Raw genomic sequence first — 14,968 nt, 5'->3', positions numbered from 1 at the left:
ATCCACCATTCATTCCATTCCGCCCAGACTTGCGGCTGGTTCCTGGACTGTTCTAGAAGCTGACTTCGCTGTGACGGCCTAACACGACAACTTCTAATTCCTTTGTATTGATTGAAGAATAGTATGATGCACGCACATATGGATAGCCGCACGCAAATGTTGTTAACTGCAAATAGACACATGTTGATAACTTGCAGACTTATTAGTCTCTAGTCTTGGTCAAAATGAGACTGAGAAGAGGCTAGTTAGTAGTAGGCACTAAGCGGGGGGCAATCTGCTCTGTAAGTCTACTATAAGTTTAGCTCAGGGCCCCTCTGTGGAATGAGAGGCAAGGCCCCTCTGCAGATTGGCCCAGGGCCCTCTATATAAGTTCGGCTAGAGGCCACACCCGCTAGAACGAGCCTAAGGAACAAACCAGCGAAACAGGTCAGTGCTTGTGCAATTTCGCACCTGGAAAATTTTAGCTGGGTGAAACAGCACCATCTTCCAGATGCCCAAGTCCGGGCACAGCACTAGGACGGACATCAGGACAGACATACGGACACGAAGGCCCCATACATTAAGAGTTCGTGGACACAGTATGTAGACACACTAGAGGAAGAACAATAGCATAGCACAAAGCTGCTTGACTACTCTCAGATAGCGTAGACATAGCTTACACGGATGCATAATGTGCACTGTGATATAGGTTGTCAAATGCAGCTTAGACTCTCTTTCTTTTCCTTAGGCTGGTGCTTCTGGTGTAAGTTGCCCTTTCTTCATAAAAGGGGCGTGTGTCTGTGTGTTCTTGATATTTATTGTACCTGGGGGCGTGGATAGATTTGGAGAGCCACGACCGGGGTTTTGACGTCACAGGTCTTCCTTTTCTTCCCCCTCTCTTATCTGAAACTTTCACCAAATTTGACATGGCCGGAGAGCCGAAGTACACCACCAACTTGAAGGAAGCAAACAATGATCCCATGACCTCCTTCTATTTTCTTTCCTCTTCCTCTTCTCCCCCTTCATAAACCCGCTCATCCTCCTCTTCTAACCCCCGCGGACTCCAAACCCCGTTCACTCAGTGTTCTACTACACAGTAGTACGTATACATGCTATTTACGTCCGGCTTGCTGCTGACATCCCACCGCCCTAAAGCAAAGCCCGGTTTCACAAACAAAGATGAGACGGCAGATCATTACGTGAGATAGAGTAGTCAAAAATATACAGTCATCTATACATACATGCATTTGCATATAGTACACGTCATATTACAGCATATCTATTGTAGATTTCGCCCACCACCTCCTTTTCCTCCAAACACCGTGAGAGGGACCAGCCCCGGGCTTAACCCCACAGGTCCTTGGACCCACGGCTCGGTGTCATGCCACTGCTCTGCGGCCGCGGCCACAACTCGCTGTCCTGCTTGAATCGTGGTGAAGGCATGGGCAATATATCCTCGTCACCGCCCGGCAGTGCTAGGAAATTGCCGCCACTGGCATGGCCTACCATGATGCTATGGCGCGAATTGCCACGGTCCCAGCCCATACCGGCCACGTCAGTGCCCAGTCCATAATTGCTGACTGAACGTGCATGCGTCCTGTGCCGCCCGTTGCCGCTGCCAATGCCTAGAGTTGTCGGCGTAGCATGAGGTGCAACTTTGATAAAACTCCAGTCCATGCTGTCGTCGCCTTTGGCAAAGACCTCAATGGTTTTGGTTAGCGGACCGAGCCCGGCAAACGGGTTGTTGGAGCTGAAGCGGTTGGTTGCTACGCCCGAGCGTACTCTGCCGCCTTCACAGGGGAAAGACGGCGGAAGTAGGTTTGTGTTCTGTGGTGTTGCTGGCCCTAGGCTGCTCACTGGACTAAACATGGGCGATGATGCTTTGAGGTTGGCCGATGAACGTGGCCGCACCAGGCCAGGCATTTGCGGTGGCGGCGGCGGAAGACCCATTAGGTGGTCGGGGAAGTACGGATCGCGTACGTAGACAGCATGGAGATTGGGCAGTCCACCGGATAGAATGGAGCTGGCCAAATAGGTATAGTAGCTAGTGCTAGCATTGCTAATGGAGCCTGCCTCTGCCGAATTACTAATTTCATAGCGGATAGTCTCCAAGCTCTGCGACGTTAGCTTGGGCAAATTGGCACCCGACACGATAGCTCGAGACACGCTTTCATGAATAGCTAGGGTTTTTAGATTGGGGATAACGCTGAGAACTCCCTGGAGATGGTCGGGCTTGATCTCGGTGCGCCACAGGTTCAGCACGGTTAGGGATGCGCGCATCCCAGGCTGTGACATGAGGTCTGCTACGCCCTGCACAGAGATTGGCACTTTGTGAAGGACAAGCTGCTGCAATTGGGGCATCGGGGAAAGCTCTTCAGAATTGGCAAAGACTTGGTCGGTAAAGTTCTTGCACTCAGTGACTTTGAGAGCACGTAGCTTAGGCAGAGCAGATAGAACATGGCGGGTAAGGAGCGGATCTAGAGAGATGCGGGTTAACTCCAAAACCTCGAGATTGGGCCATATAGAGCCATATGCTAGCTTGGAAAGACTCTGCTCCGAACCGGCCATGTAGGTCATTTTGCGCAGGTCTGGACAACGGGCCTCAACCTCGAGGCGTAGAGTAGCAAAGTTTGGGTCATCAGAGAACAAGCCTTCGGGGAGATCGACGTATTTGATGTTGGGTAGCACAGCCAAGGTGCGAGACAAATCGTTTTGGCTTGATTCACGCAGCATGTAGGGGATTTTGAAGTAGTGCACAAGCTTTCCGAGTCGCACAGGGTCTTCGCGCAAGGTACGGGCAAGTAGTTTTAGACGGGCAGAAGCAGTGTCTTCGGGGTCGCCATTGCGCTCGAAAAAAGACTTGCGCTTGCGCTTTTCGGCGAGGAGGGCTTCACGTTGGCAATAGTGTACGTTTTCGATTCGGATGCTTCGGTACCTGTGGAAAAGGGGAAAAGGCGACAGACAGTTAGTTAGCTCAAGCGGAAGGGACGTAGATACACGCGGGCTGGATGAGAGGTGGGAGGAAAGCCAAGAAAGAGGGACAGAGCGGGCGAAGGGCAGAGAAGACGAGGGGGAGCCGGACGTACATAAGCTGAATAGCAGGCATCCGCCAGCGCTTACAGACTATGACACAATGTGCTAGATCGCGCAAGTCGCACAATGGGCAAGAGTCCTCAAGAGTGCTCTGCTCGCAGGGCTCATATGATTCATCGCCGGTTTGCGGGCAAACAAAACTGAAGATGCGCATGAGCAGAGACGAAGGCATAGAGTTGAGAAGCTTGACAGAGCCATAGCTAGATACAGAGTCGTAGTGCAACATAAGGCGGGAGTCGTAGGTGTCATCGTCGATGCGAACATCGCCAAGGGCAGGAATGTCCAAGAAGGGCTGGCCCTTCTTTTCCTTTTTGCGGCGGAAGAAGCGCATAGTGGATAGAGGGATATGAATAATTCGAATGAAAGAGGGGGGGATGATGCGCATAGAAGATGGAGGTTGCAAAAGGGCTGCTTGTCAATGGTAGATATATCAAGCGGTGCAGCTCCGCAACGGCGTCAGTCAGTACAGACAGAATAGTCGACAGAGGTCAAGAGTAAAAGTAATAGCAGGACTAAGATGATGCCCAGGAACAGGAACAAAACCGAGCGAAGCGATTAGACCAGGATTCTCATGCTAACTAGCCCAGTGATGAGGGAGGAAGGAAGCGAGAGAGCGAGCGAGCGAGCGATCGAGGCAACACGCCAAAAGAGGAGAAGGAAAAAAGAATAGATGAAGACCGAAGCAAGAGCGGGATAGGGCAAGACGAAAAGAGGGCGAGGGCAAGAGCCAAAACGAGAAGGATGGAAAGGATGGCAATAGCAAGACAGGCAGAATTGGTGCCAGGCTGAAAATTATATGTTGAGAAGGTGGTTTTTGTGGCTGTTCCTAAAAAAGGAAGGCCCCCAAACAGATGAAGAAGTAGCTGGACTGACTGTCTTTGAAAATAAAGGAAGGAGGGAAAAAAAAAAAAAAGAAAAAGACCAATGGAAGAAAGAAGGAATGTAAAGAGGGGAAAAGAAGGAGAACGAGAACAAGGCGGGCGCGGTACAGTAGGCAGGCGCTCGTTGGTTAATGAAGAAAGAGCATAGGACCTGGGAAACTTGTGAGCCCGGCCTATAAGAAGACAATAAGCAATGGATCTGAAAGTGCAACAACCTAGGAAAGAAGCGAGTTGACAAGTTGATGAACCCTGAAAGAAAAAAAAAAAGAACCCTGTATGGAAGAAGTTGAGAAGAAGACTTTGAGTTTGAGTTTGAGTAATTGCCTGATGTTGAATTCACCTATTTTCATGTCTGTAGGCACGCATACGCATACATACATATACACTCTCCCAACACCGAGATGAAGGGACAGTCCTGGAGCAAGGTTTCAAGAGAAGCCTCGCTGACTTCTCTTGTTGCTTTGTTCCAGCTCTGCCTAAGTTTAAACGAGAAAATAAAGAATTTAGGAACGGTGTTAATAGCCCCCCTCTCCCCTCTCCTTCTTATTCTCCACCATCACGATCACATAATATCAACCAAAACGAATAAAGCGGCCCAAGCCCAGTGGCTCTCCAAGGATAATACAGTAGAAAGTCAGTCCAGGAAGAATCCAGGAACAGCCTCTAAAGTCTGCTAGAGGAAAAAAAAAGGGGGGAGGGGAGCATGACTAAAAGCATTCATTGGACGTTTGAAACCTTGTTTACTCTAACTCTAACCGTTCTTTTCTTCCAGTGATATTTACCATCAACCAGCGAATCGCTATGCTTCCTTTTCACAACGCCTGCCTTGAACTCTGGCCTCTCCTTCTTTTGTTTTCTCCACCAAACCAAAAAAGAACCTTTGCTTGCTTCCCCTGTAGAACTTTGACTTCACCTTAACCTCGAACAACAAACCTGAAGGAGGGCCTAAAAAAGGAAACCCCCAAATCCCGCCCCACATGATCTAATCTGTATCTTCTCCTCCCTCTTCTCCTCTTCTCAATTGTTCCTTGTTTTCAATTACGACATGCCCTTGTTGTTTTAACTGGACTTGGCTGGCTGAGATCGAACCTGGATTAAATCCAGCGCTTGACTTTGCCGCCCTTCACTACTAGGATCTTCGTAAAAACAAAAAAAAAAAAAAAAAAAAAAAAAAAAGACATGCAGTGGAGGACAAATACTTCTGATGCACGACGCTGTACCTGAAGAAGTAGCCAAATCTTGCGCCGACAGGATTGATTCGGGTATTTTGTGTAGTAGAAACAATGCTAAACACAGTGAAGGCGGTTAAGAAAGCTGAGGCTGGGCATACGAAATGCTGAATGGATACAAGTAGCCTCTGCCAATTTGAGACGAGCGGGAGGTGTAAGATTCGGCTTATGAAGTCCATCAACTTTCCTCGAGTCTCTTCTTTGTCCTGAATCACCTGCCAGCCCCTTAGTCAGGGCTAAGCTAGCTAGCTGGCATGGCAAGCTACGGGTTTCCTCCAAGATAAACACTCCTTCTCTAAAATATCCTTTTGTCTCTCTTTGTCCACCTGTTCTGTCTTGCTTCTGCACTTGCAAAACGTCTGACAAAGCTTACTGCATTCGTGATTCTCCTACCCCCCCCCTTCTGTGGACAATTGATTTATCTCCGTCCTTGTTAGTTGCCCTAACTTTTGATTTGCTTGCTTGCTATTATAATATCGTAGTGCGTACAGCATGTCAACATTTTACACACATACAAACTAGCATTTTGAAGCGTGTCACTAACCCGCCGATAAATCCATGTCCGTTTTTTATTCTTGGCCTTGTACTATGCACGCCATACATCGGCGACCGGCTTGGCGATCCACCAACAACCATGAGCACGTCAAGCAAGCGCAAATGGGGCCGGGTGGGGCACGGCACCGGACCGACACGATGCAGTTTATGGCGGTGGAGGTACTGCGCAAGACGGATCACACCTACCGCCACGACCTCGAGTCGTTCTTCCATGTCTTTCTTTGATATGGCCGTGAATGGTCTTGAAGGGATTATGGGGGAATTTCCAGAGGCGCTGGATGTCGTGAAGTTGCTCTGCCTGAAGATCAGGAAAATCCTTTTTCTTATCGACAAGGACGAGAGGATTAGCTTTGGAACACCTATTGGAGACCCAGACCAACCTTACAACCCTGTAATAGCCGCCTTGAACGAGGCTATCAGCGAGCTCTAGCTAATGTCAAAGAATAGTGCATTCCTATACCACATGTCCCTGGTCAAGTTTTCCCCATCCTCGGCGTTCGTCTCTACCACTTGGTCGACTCCAAAGTGCTGCTTCTGCACAACCAACGCAGAGAGCTCGTCTGACTTGGTCTCTTCCTGAAGGATCTTGGCAAGGTGCTTTTCATCCTCGCTTGGTGTGGAGAGCCCTTCATGGTACAGCTCTCCCAAGTCGTACAGCAATAGAGGCGACTGGAAAGCCGCGATTTTGGCTGTGATAATGGCCAGCTCCAAGTCTATAATGCCTGTGATGTTGTAGTCAGGGTCAACTAGGAAATTAACATCTCTAGAGTCGACATGGCGCAATGTCCCCTGTCTTGATAAGACCAATTTTATGCTGGATTAAGGCCTTGTAGTAGTCGTCCATATTATCGAATGGACCAACCGGCACTGCATGCCCACCCAAGTCGTAATCGAAAAAAGCCGAACCAACTTCTGGCTGGCCTGCCGACGCCCAAGTGCTCCAAGAGGATGCTTCTCTAGCTGGGTATAAATGCCGGCTAGTTGACGTATGAACCTTTCCCTCTGTGCTTGATCCGCTTCGGAAAGCGATATGTGGCGAATTCGCTGCGACGGTCAAAGTTTCTCTCCTCCACCGGAGGTGCGTTGTGGTTCGGCAGCCGGTATCGTGCTAGCCAGGCTTTTCCATCTTCAAACACAATTGAGCCATGGTAGTTGCGTCTCTCAACGACGTCCATGTTAAAGCATGCCTCATTGGCTGGTGGAAGACTGACAGTACATTTCATTCCGTGACGTAAAGTCTCGGCACGCTCGCGGAGGGCATCGCTGTCGATGCTGTCTATCAGGGCAGAGGTCATCTTCTCGCCTGCTGTTCGTCGGGATGCATTGGGCTTTCGGAGCCTAGACTCGTCACCAGACACGTAGATTGTGTGGATTTCTTATTACAAGGAGGGGCCATGGTATGTCAGCTTTATCTCGGTCTCGCTCAATCATTCATGCTCTATATACAAACCTCTGTTGTCAGACACGTGTGTGAAGTTGAGACAGCATGCTCCCCGCAAAAATGTCGGTGGCATTGTTCACATTGCCCGAGAAGCGTCCATAAAGCGGGACAGCGACATGCCTGAGCTACGCAAGACCACTCCATCATGAACTAGATTGTTGACTGCTGGCTGTGTCAGGGTGGATTGAGCGATTCCCGAATGCTACCTTTTGATTTGGAAAAATGGGCGGCTTAGGAGCAGGCGATGTAGATGAATTGAGATGGAACCAACACTGTTTTGTTGATTGCTGGCATCCGGACCACCGGATACAAGAGGCAAACCACAATCCAAGGCACGTAATCCAGACCCAACAAAACTGCGACATGAAGGCCACTGCCACCAATAGGACCAATTTCGACTTCTATACAGTCACCCTCCACCTTACTCCACTCCAAATATGCCATCTTCTCCTCCTTGGCTCACTCTCTCGAACCAGCTCAAGTAGTGCAATATTTTAATGGCTTAGTTACACATGAAGCTGCTAGTATAGGCAATTGGCTGTCATGAGGTTGCTTTTCTGAGCAGGGACTGGCTGACATCATAGTACTTGAGAATAATAACCTAGGATTAAGAAATCATATTCCAGAGTAATGACCGAAGTCTCAACACACAACGATGAATATCCCTTCCTTTATACATTCCTTTGTGCAAGGATCAGCCATGGGATTAGCCAGTGTGAAAGGTACATTGGCAGAGCATGGAATACTAACATAAATATTTCCAGCCAATTAGAGTGCATGAAATCTGACGCCCACATAAGCCTGATGCCCACGTAGTAAATGCCATTTTCAAAACAACGGGTACCCGTGACCTTATCGGCCTCCACCTAGTGGGAGCCGGGGCGCATCGCATATAACAGCCGGCTGCCGAGTAATGGGAGGATGTAATGCCAAGAATAATCGCGTTTCTTGGCGCTCTCCTCTCCTGACTTCGAACAACATGAGTACACTCACGAACACAGCAGAGCCAGCTTTTACCTGAACCTTCCCTCCAGACCCTGATTTGACTTGAATAATACATAGTACGTCACACTCCTAAACACCTATAAGCACGACTAAAAGGTGTCAAGTTCCGTCTTTTGTTCAGGGCAGATACAAACATCTCCCTTTGTCTTTGTAAATTTGAAGATAGATGATAATCACAAGAAACAGATAAAAAAAAACATGACTGGAAACCAGTGAGGTAAAAACACAAGGGGAAGACGAGGAAAAAGAAAACCCCAAAAAGTACAGGAAAGACAGACAAAACAAACGCTCAACGAATGACATAGCATCGGGCATAGCCGATACAAGAACTCAAGAAACCTTGGCAAAGCCTAGCCGACGGCAGAACGTCAAGTAAAAAAGACGCTTGACTCAATCAAGCAGCCTCAACAGCAGCGTGGCTATGGCCATTGCTAGTACCGTTGAGGTGGCCATTATCTTTGTCACTCATGACATTGAAGCTAGCTGGGCTTGAAGGGCCCGAAGGACGCTGCTTAAGTCGCAGGCTTAGTATAGGGTTGCTTTCTTCGACATCCTCCTCCTCAGGGAGCTTCCAAGAAATGTAATCCTCGGTGTCAAGTCCCTCATGGCTCTCCTGAAGACTAGCAAAATCACCTGGCGTCATCATACCACGACGATCTCTCGGCGAGCCAGGCACCGAGAAAGGTCTGGAAATCTTCTGCTCGACACCTGGGATGAAGTCCTCCTCATCCTCATCGGAGAATGAGTTGGGGAATGCCCGACGCAGAGCCAACTGTCTGGCTTTTGAGTACTCCTGGCCCATGCGCTTCCAGTCTAGAAGATCACTGAGACGCTCCGTACGGTTACGCTGGTTGATGCGCTGGCGACGGCTTTTGTTGCAGAACTCATTCATGAAGTGTGTTAGCTGGTTTACGGAGTCGTCAACACCTTTCATGCGGCGGTCCACAATGTAGATACCGTAGTCGCTAGAGTTTTCAATCAGCTCTTCCATGTAACAGCCAAAGCCAGAAAGGTTTGTCGTAATGCTGGGCACTCCCATTACCGTGCATTCGGCGGGTGTGTAACCCCAAGGCTCATAGTACGACGAGAAGACGCCCAAGTGTGTTCCACGAACAAACTCGTCGTAATCCATGGGAAGTACTGGGTTAGACGAGTTTAGGAATTCGGGATGGAAAACGACCTTGACACGATCAGAGGACTGATTAAAGAGCTGAACCCGACGAAGCTGGTTGAGAATAGGATCCTCGCCATCACCGTGCATGTTGTGAGTGACAATAGGAGGAAGCGAATGACGCTTCATGGCGAAAAGCCTGCGGCGAAGCAGAACACGATCTTGGCTGGTGATGAGCTCCTTCTCGTCGGGCATCGGGTCGCCGTCGTGCCACTTAAGGGAACGTTCAAAGATGCGGCGGCCAATTCCTTTTTCAATGATGTCAACAGTATCACGGAGAGACTTAATGACCGCCTGTCCCTTGAGAGCTTCGACTGTCAACGAAGAAGTCTGGGCCGGCATGATGATGAAGGCAACAACAGTGGTCTTGCTGCCAGATTCCTTGAGGCGGTGGTTCAAACGAGCAAGAGACTCAATGAACATGTCAACACCCTTGTTACGGTACTCGTAACGACCAGCAGTGAAGAAGTACAGAGTATTGTCAAGATCAAAGTCCTGGTGTCCATAAAAGTGTCCGCGAACAAAGTCATGAATCTTTTCCTTGGCTTGCTGGTGCAGGTTCTGGAATTCGTGGACGGCCGAGAACTTCGTGACATTCAATCCATTGGGCAAAACACCATCGGGCTTGCGCTTTAGAAGATGCTCACTTTCATAGGCAGTAATGTGGGATACGGTGGTAAAGACATCACAGGAATGCGCAGCGGCACGCTCGATGCAGTAGCGATGATAGATACCACGTTTTCCGGCTTCAGCATCAACATCGAAATTTTGGAGGTTGTTGTAGAAATCAACTGAGCCTGCGCAGAGATAACGACCGAGAAGAGTAGCATGGGTGGTGAAAATGGTGGTGACATCAATGCGGCGTTTCTTGCAAAGAGGGAGGGCGACACCAGCGAGCCATTCGTGAAAATGGGCAATAACGGCCCTCTTAGTTTCATGGCAAACATACTAGTGAGGTAACAATTATTAGTACCTAGTGTGCGAAAAAGCGGGTTGGAATTTGGAGGTTGACAAGGATATCAAGGCCGAAGTCTGGGGCAAAATGGGGTTGGGGTATTGGGTGCACAGATCATGGGCTAGGATCACAGACATGTTCTGACCCAGAGTTACCAGATCCATCAGGACAAAATAGAGGGGTAGCAGCAACTTTGCCTCCAGGCTACGTAGACGCGATTAAAGCAAATAGAAGGCTAGAGGAAAAAAAAGGTATGGTGGTGGGAGATGGGCGATGGCAAAACGGAATTGGGGTATCGTTATGTTGGAAGGAAAACAAAAAAAAAAAAAAAAAGAGAGATTGAAAAACGAAAGTTTGTTGAAACTCACCTCACCGAGGAACCAGGCAACAAGGTAACCGAAGACAATGGTTTCATTGGTCTCATCATCACCACTGGGAGCGGGAATACTGGCAATGTTCCAAAGGTCACCCTTCCACTCATTAAGGTAGCCATAGGCACCCTTAGTATCGATTAAAAGGACACGAGGAGCGCCCTCAATTAACCACCGGCCATACACAATATGGATGCCTCTTTCCGTCATCGATGCAATTGTCTTGGCAAGGGCGGGGTCTTTGGGTTCAAGAGCTTCAACTTCAACAGCAGCCTAATACAAATGTTAATAGACAATTTTCAACCAATCGCAAGTTAAGAGAACATACCGATTGCTTATTCAGAGGACCGATTAGAGTGTAGCGTTCGCCATACTCAGCCGTGGTGACGGGAGCCTTGGACTTGAGGACCGAGTAGATACCGCCGACTGCATTAGATCGTTAGAGATTCCTTGCTTAGAAGAAAGCAGACGCCATGGAAATAATGTGCGGGACAAACCTCGATGAGCGACCTCGGTCGCGATTTCGAAAAGAACATGGTTCTTGACGTCCCGCTGAGGGGTAGAGACGTTTTCGCCTGCCATTGCGCAATGGGTATGATATGATATATGGGGATAGGCAGGAATTTCAACAGATCAAGAAAGAAGACGCCGTAGGAAGGCTTTGAAAGCGGCTGAGGGCCAAATATAAAGCCTTGAGTATTAGTTAAGGGACAAAAGAAAATGCAAATATTAAGAGTAAAGAAATTCAAGCGAGAATAAAGCGCCCCTGGGTCTCAAGAAAGCACCACGGCACAAAGGTGGGAAGAATGAAAACCAAAGGATGCGAAGTAACAAAGCTCATGTAAAAGAACGATGGTGGGGAACGGCGGAAGAAGGGGAAAATTAGTTGGTTACTGATGGGACAAGCCCAGTATAAAACGAAGTGGGAAAGAAGAAAGAAAAAAAAGCAATGCTGAGGAAATGAGATAACGAGATGGGTGCTGACTGGAATAGGTGCAAGGAAAGAAGGGGCTGCGGCTGCATATATATGTAGGTATGTATAGCCACAGTTGTGGCAGCCTGGGTCTAGGCAGGGAAACCAAGAACACCGAGACTTACCTAGATACAGTGAAGGGAGACAAGCAGCGAGTCTCGCGTTTTCTGATGATTTGTTTTTAGATGTTTTCTAGGGTCAATCTCTTGGAATTCGAGGAATGAAAGGGGGCGTGTGGATAAATGTGACGCCAAAGGAGAGCGGAGCTGGATTAGGAACAATGGCGAACCGAGGAAAGAGGAAAAGAGGTTGAGAATGAGAGTCAGAAAGTAGCCCAAAGCATCTGAGACTTGTAGAGAGGAAAGGCTAACGAGATCAAGAGCAAACGGCGGCGTGTGTGTTTGTGTCTGAGCGGACAAATTGAGGCTGAAGAAAAGAGAAAAGGGCGAGTTTTGAGCTCGAAGTGGAAGCGGAAGCGGAAGCTAGGATATTTGAGGGATAGGAGGCTACTGCAAGTAGTCGTCAGTTTAGTTTTATATGGAGACAAGTTGAGGAAGAGGACAGCTTGGATGAGAGGCAATGTTTTTTTTTTCTCAAAAGGATATATAAGTCCGAGAAATAATAAAGGATTGGGATGAGAAAGAAGCAAATCGCCCAAGAAGGAGGAGGATGAAGAGGGGAAAGGGAATAGAGGAGAGCCTTGGATGGTCGCAGATATAGCAAGCTAGCGTTGGTTGGCATGCAGAGGCAGCCTAAATATGATGGGAGGATGGAAAAGTTGAACGCCAAGGAATCAGTAGCAATGAATAGAGCACCAGAAGCAAATGTCAGCTTCTGATGTTTTTTACTTGCCTTGTCTAGTTGCCCCTAGACAGCTTGGCCCAGCTGTTGTCAAACAGAAACAAAACCCAGAGCTTGGTATCCAAAGGAAGACAGCATGGGATACACAAAGAATCCCTAGCGTTGAGGGGAGGGCAAGGATGAGATGTGGATTGGAGGAGCTCGATGGAATCAGGAATCAAAGCATGGGGAGCGAAGCGGGGGAGACGTAACACATACAAACAGATAGTGAGGTGGATGGAGATATTTTTTGGCGATGATTTTGGCTTGGCTCTTGATAAGGCTCAGAAAATTGAGTGGGAAGGTCATGATGGCCAAAATGGTAAGATGGAAAACCTTGACAAATAGTATCTACGCTGCACCAAAGACGAAGGCAAGGGCAGCGAGGTAGAAGGACAATGATTGGCGGGAGAGGTGACATCTGCACTATGTTTTGCACTGCAGAGTTTTCGCTTCTTTCCTAAATAGATTTGGGAAAATCCTCCTCCGACGAATGATATACAGTTGAGTTGATATTGCCTGCATGCTCATGTGCCGTGTAATTTTGGTAATTGTCTTCTGAGCGACTCGACAATTGACGACACTCCTATAGAGCTACATGTACCTTACGTGCTTTGCATGTGATTGATGGATAGTGATTTCAGACAGAAGCAATTCCGTATTGGAAATCGATCCGTATGAAGTGAGGTGTTTTTGCCAAGCGGGCGGCTCATTAGCCTCTGTTATATATGGTCTGTCTCCCTTGGCAAGCATAGGAGCTGAAATTTATCTGTCTCTATCGCTTAGTCCTAATGTCTCATGTTGCAGCGTCTTTTCTGGCCATTGTCTCTCACGCCTTGAGGTTACAAGAAGATAAGAGGGAAAGAGAAAGAGAGGTGAAGCTGCCCTAGGCTGTCTCATAAGGATGACTAAGCCGGAATAGCTAAGCGCACGCAGTTGCCATGAATTGTCTTGCTTGTCATGTCTTTCATATGTTGTGTTCCATGTTTTTCTGTTTTCTTCTTTCTAGCTGGCTGTTTTGTAATAGCTACTGTTATTTATTTCAGTTAGCCTCTGATTTAGTTTTAAATGGGTTGGGGTAGGACGGAGTCCTATATGATGCAATGCAACAGACTGGCTATATGTCTTTTTTTTTTCCAGCATACTACGTATTAACACTCTCTAAATGCCCAACCACGTCTGGGTTGCATAATAAACTTGCGGGCTATAGAATGAGGGTCCGCAAATAGAAATAGCCTCACAGGTATGTTGCGTCAGGGCAGTTGGCATTGGCAAAAGCTCCAGAGCTATGATGTTGATATCACCACAAAACCTACAAAGCTGCGCTCGTGGGCTTTATGTGAGCCGTGGCAAAAGTGGGGACACTCACTATATTAGCCACAAGAAGCTGTCTTTATGCCACAAGAATGCGCCTGCATGTATATGTATACATACTTACATGGGCAGTACGCGGGAAAATTACCCCAGACTTCAATCCCCAGGATCGCACGTAGAGTGCCGTATATCCTTGTTGGTTTCGTCGCTAATCCATTGTCACTCATACTTGCTTTTAGTTGTTCCCGAACACGGTATCGTGCTTTTTTTTTCCACTTAGGTCATCGGATGCACCACCACGAAGTTACGGGCTATCATATAATGACAAAGGAAGTGATCTACAGGCCGAAAAAAACTACGCCTCTCAATGCAGCTTGACCAGACGACCAAATTCGACATCGGCACCATCGGTTTCTTAGCAAAAAGCGATCTTCCGCAGCTCGACTAAAACAGGCCAAACCCGTGGCTCCACGGACTTGCATCAGCCGATGCTCCTAGCATAGCATTTCAATAGGACATTATTCGCAACGGCGCCAAGACCTTCCTCCTCACGATAGTACATAATAATAGGTCATATCCTCTGCCCTGCTTGTCGATCTGCAGCAAAGCGTGTCTGCACGTTGAGGCACTTGCAGCTGTGGGTGGCTGCTGTTGGGTTCCTGACGAAAATGCAGCCGCAAACCAAAGGCCAAGCATGCTTTATACCGGCCCAAGTCCAGCCCAAGTGAGGGTGTATTGTGCCTCCCTTTCTCCCTTGATACCACTACCTAGCCTTTGTCTTAGGGCGGCCGCCCCATTCCGAAGCCTCTGGTACCTGTTCTCCCTTTCTAAACAGCAGATTGTGAGCAGACAACAATAGCTGCCCAAGCGAACTTTTTTCTTGCGTGACTTTTCAATCAAATCCAGGCCAAGGAAGGGATGGAGCGAGAGAAAAAGACGACAAAAAGGAGTGGGGGAAAGAAGGGAGTAAGGAGGGCACCGTTGAGCAATGCCTTTGTCAACTCCTTTACCAGACTAAGTAAATCTATCTGTCATTTGGGAAGGAGAGCATTTGGTGATCTCTACAAGTAAGGCAGAAGAGAGAAAGAGGAAGACAGACGAAATGTCAGGAAGACAGAGAGGATAAGAAAACAAACAGGACACACACATACGCCGCCAACC

At 48.2% G+C, this 14,968-nt stretch overlaps 3 protein-coding genes across 3 annotated transcripts; all 3 read right to left on the bottom strand.

The window, feature by feature from the left end:
• Positions 1–1,323: 1,323 nt before the first annotated feature.
• On the bottom strand, positions 1,324–3,403 carry HOO65_030822 (F-box domain-containing protein; the record flags this gene model as incomplete). Its single annotated transcript, XM_071001996.1, has 2 exons — positions 1,324–2,867; positions 3,100–3,403. The coding sequence occupies 2 exons, from the start codon at positions 3,401–3,403 to the stop codon at positions 1,324–1,326; spliced, it is 1,848 nt and encodes a 615-aa protein (XP_070860501.1).
• Positions 3,404–6,163: 2,760 nt separating this feature from the next.
• HOO65_030821 (Protein kinase-like (PK-like)) lies at positions 6,164–7,032 on the bottom strand (the record flags this gene model as incomplete). The annotated part of the gene is made up of 2 exons (XM_071002342.1): positions 6,164–6,459; positions 6,732–7,032. 2 exons carry the CDS (start codon positions 7,030–7,032, stop codon positions 6,164–6,166), a joined length of 597 nt encoding a protein of 198 aa, XP_070860500.1.
• A 1,545-nt stretch (positions 7,033–8,577) lies between these two features.
• Positions 8,578–11,262, bottom strand: HOO65_030820 (glycogen synthase; the record flags this gene model as incomplete). Its single annotated transcript, XM_071001887.1, has 4 exons — positions 8,578–10,302; positions 10,678–10,953; positions 11,009–11,106; positions 11,178–11,262. 4 exons carry the CDS (start codon positions 11,260–11,262, stop codon positions 8,578–8,580), a joined length of 2,184 nt encoding a protein of 727 aa, XP_070860499.1.
• Between the last annotated feature and the right edge of the window lie 3,706 nt (positions 11,263–14,968).

The sequence above is a fragment of the Ceratocystis lukuohia genome (assembly GCF_044167205.1).
Source record: "Ceratocystis lukuohia strain C4212 chromosome Unknown Supercontig3_pilon, whole genome shotgun sequence".
Classification (NCBI taxonomy): Eukaryota; Fungi; Ascomycota; class Sordariomycetes; order Microascales; family Ceratocystidaceae; genus Ceratocystis; species Ceratocystis lukuohia.
Note: the sequence above shows the minus strand (reverse complement) of the source record. Positions and strands in the feature narration are given on the sequence as shown.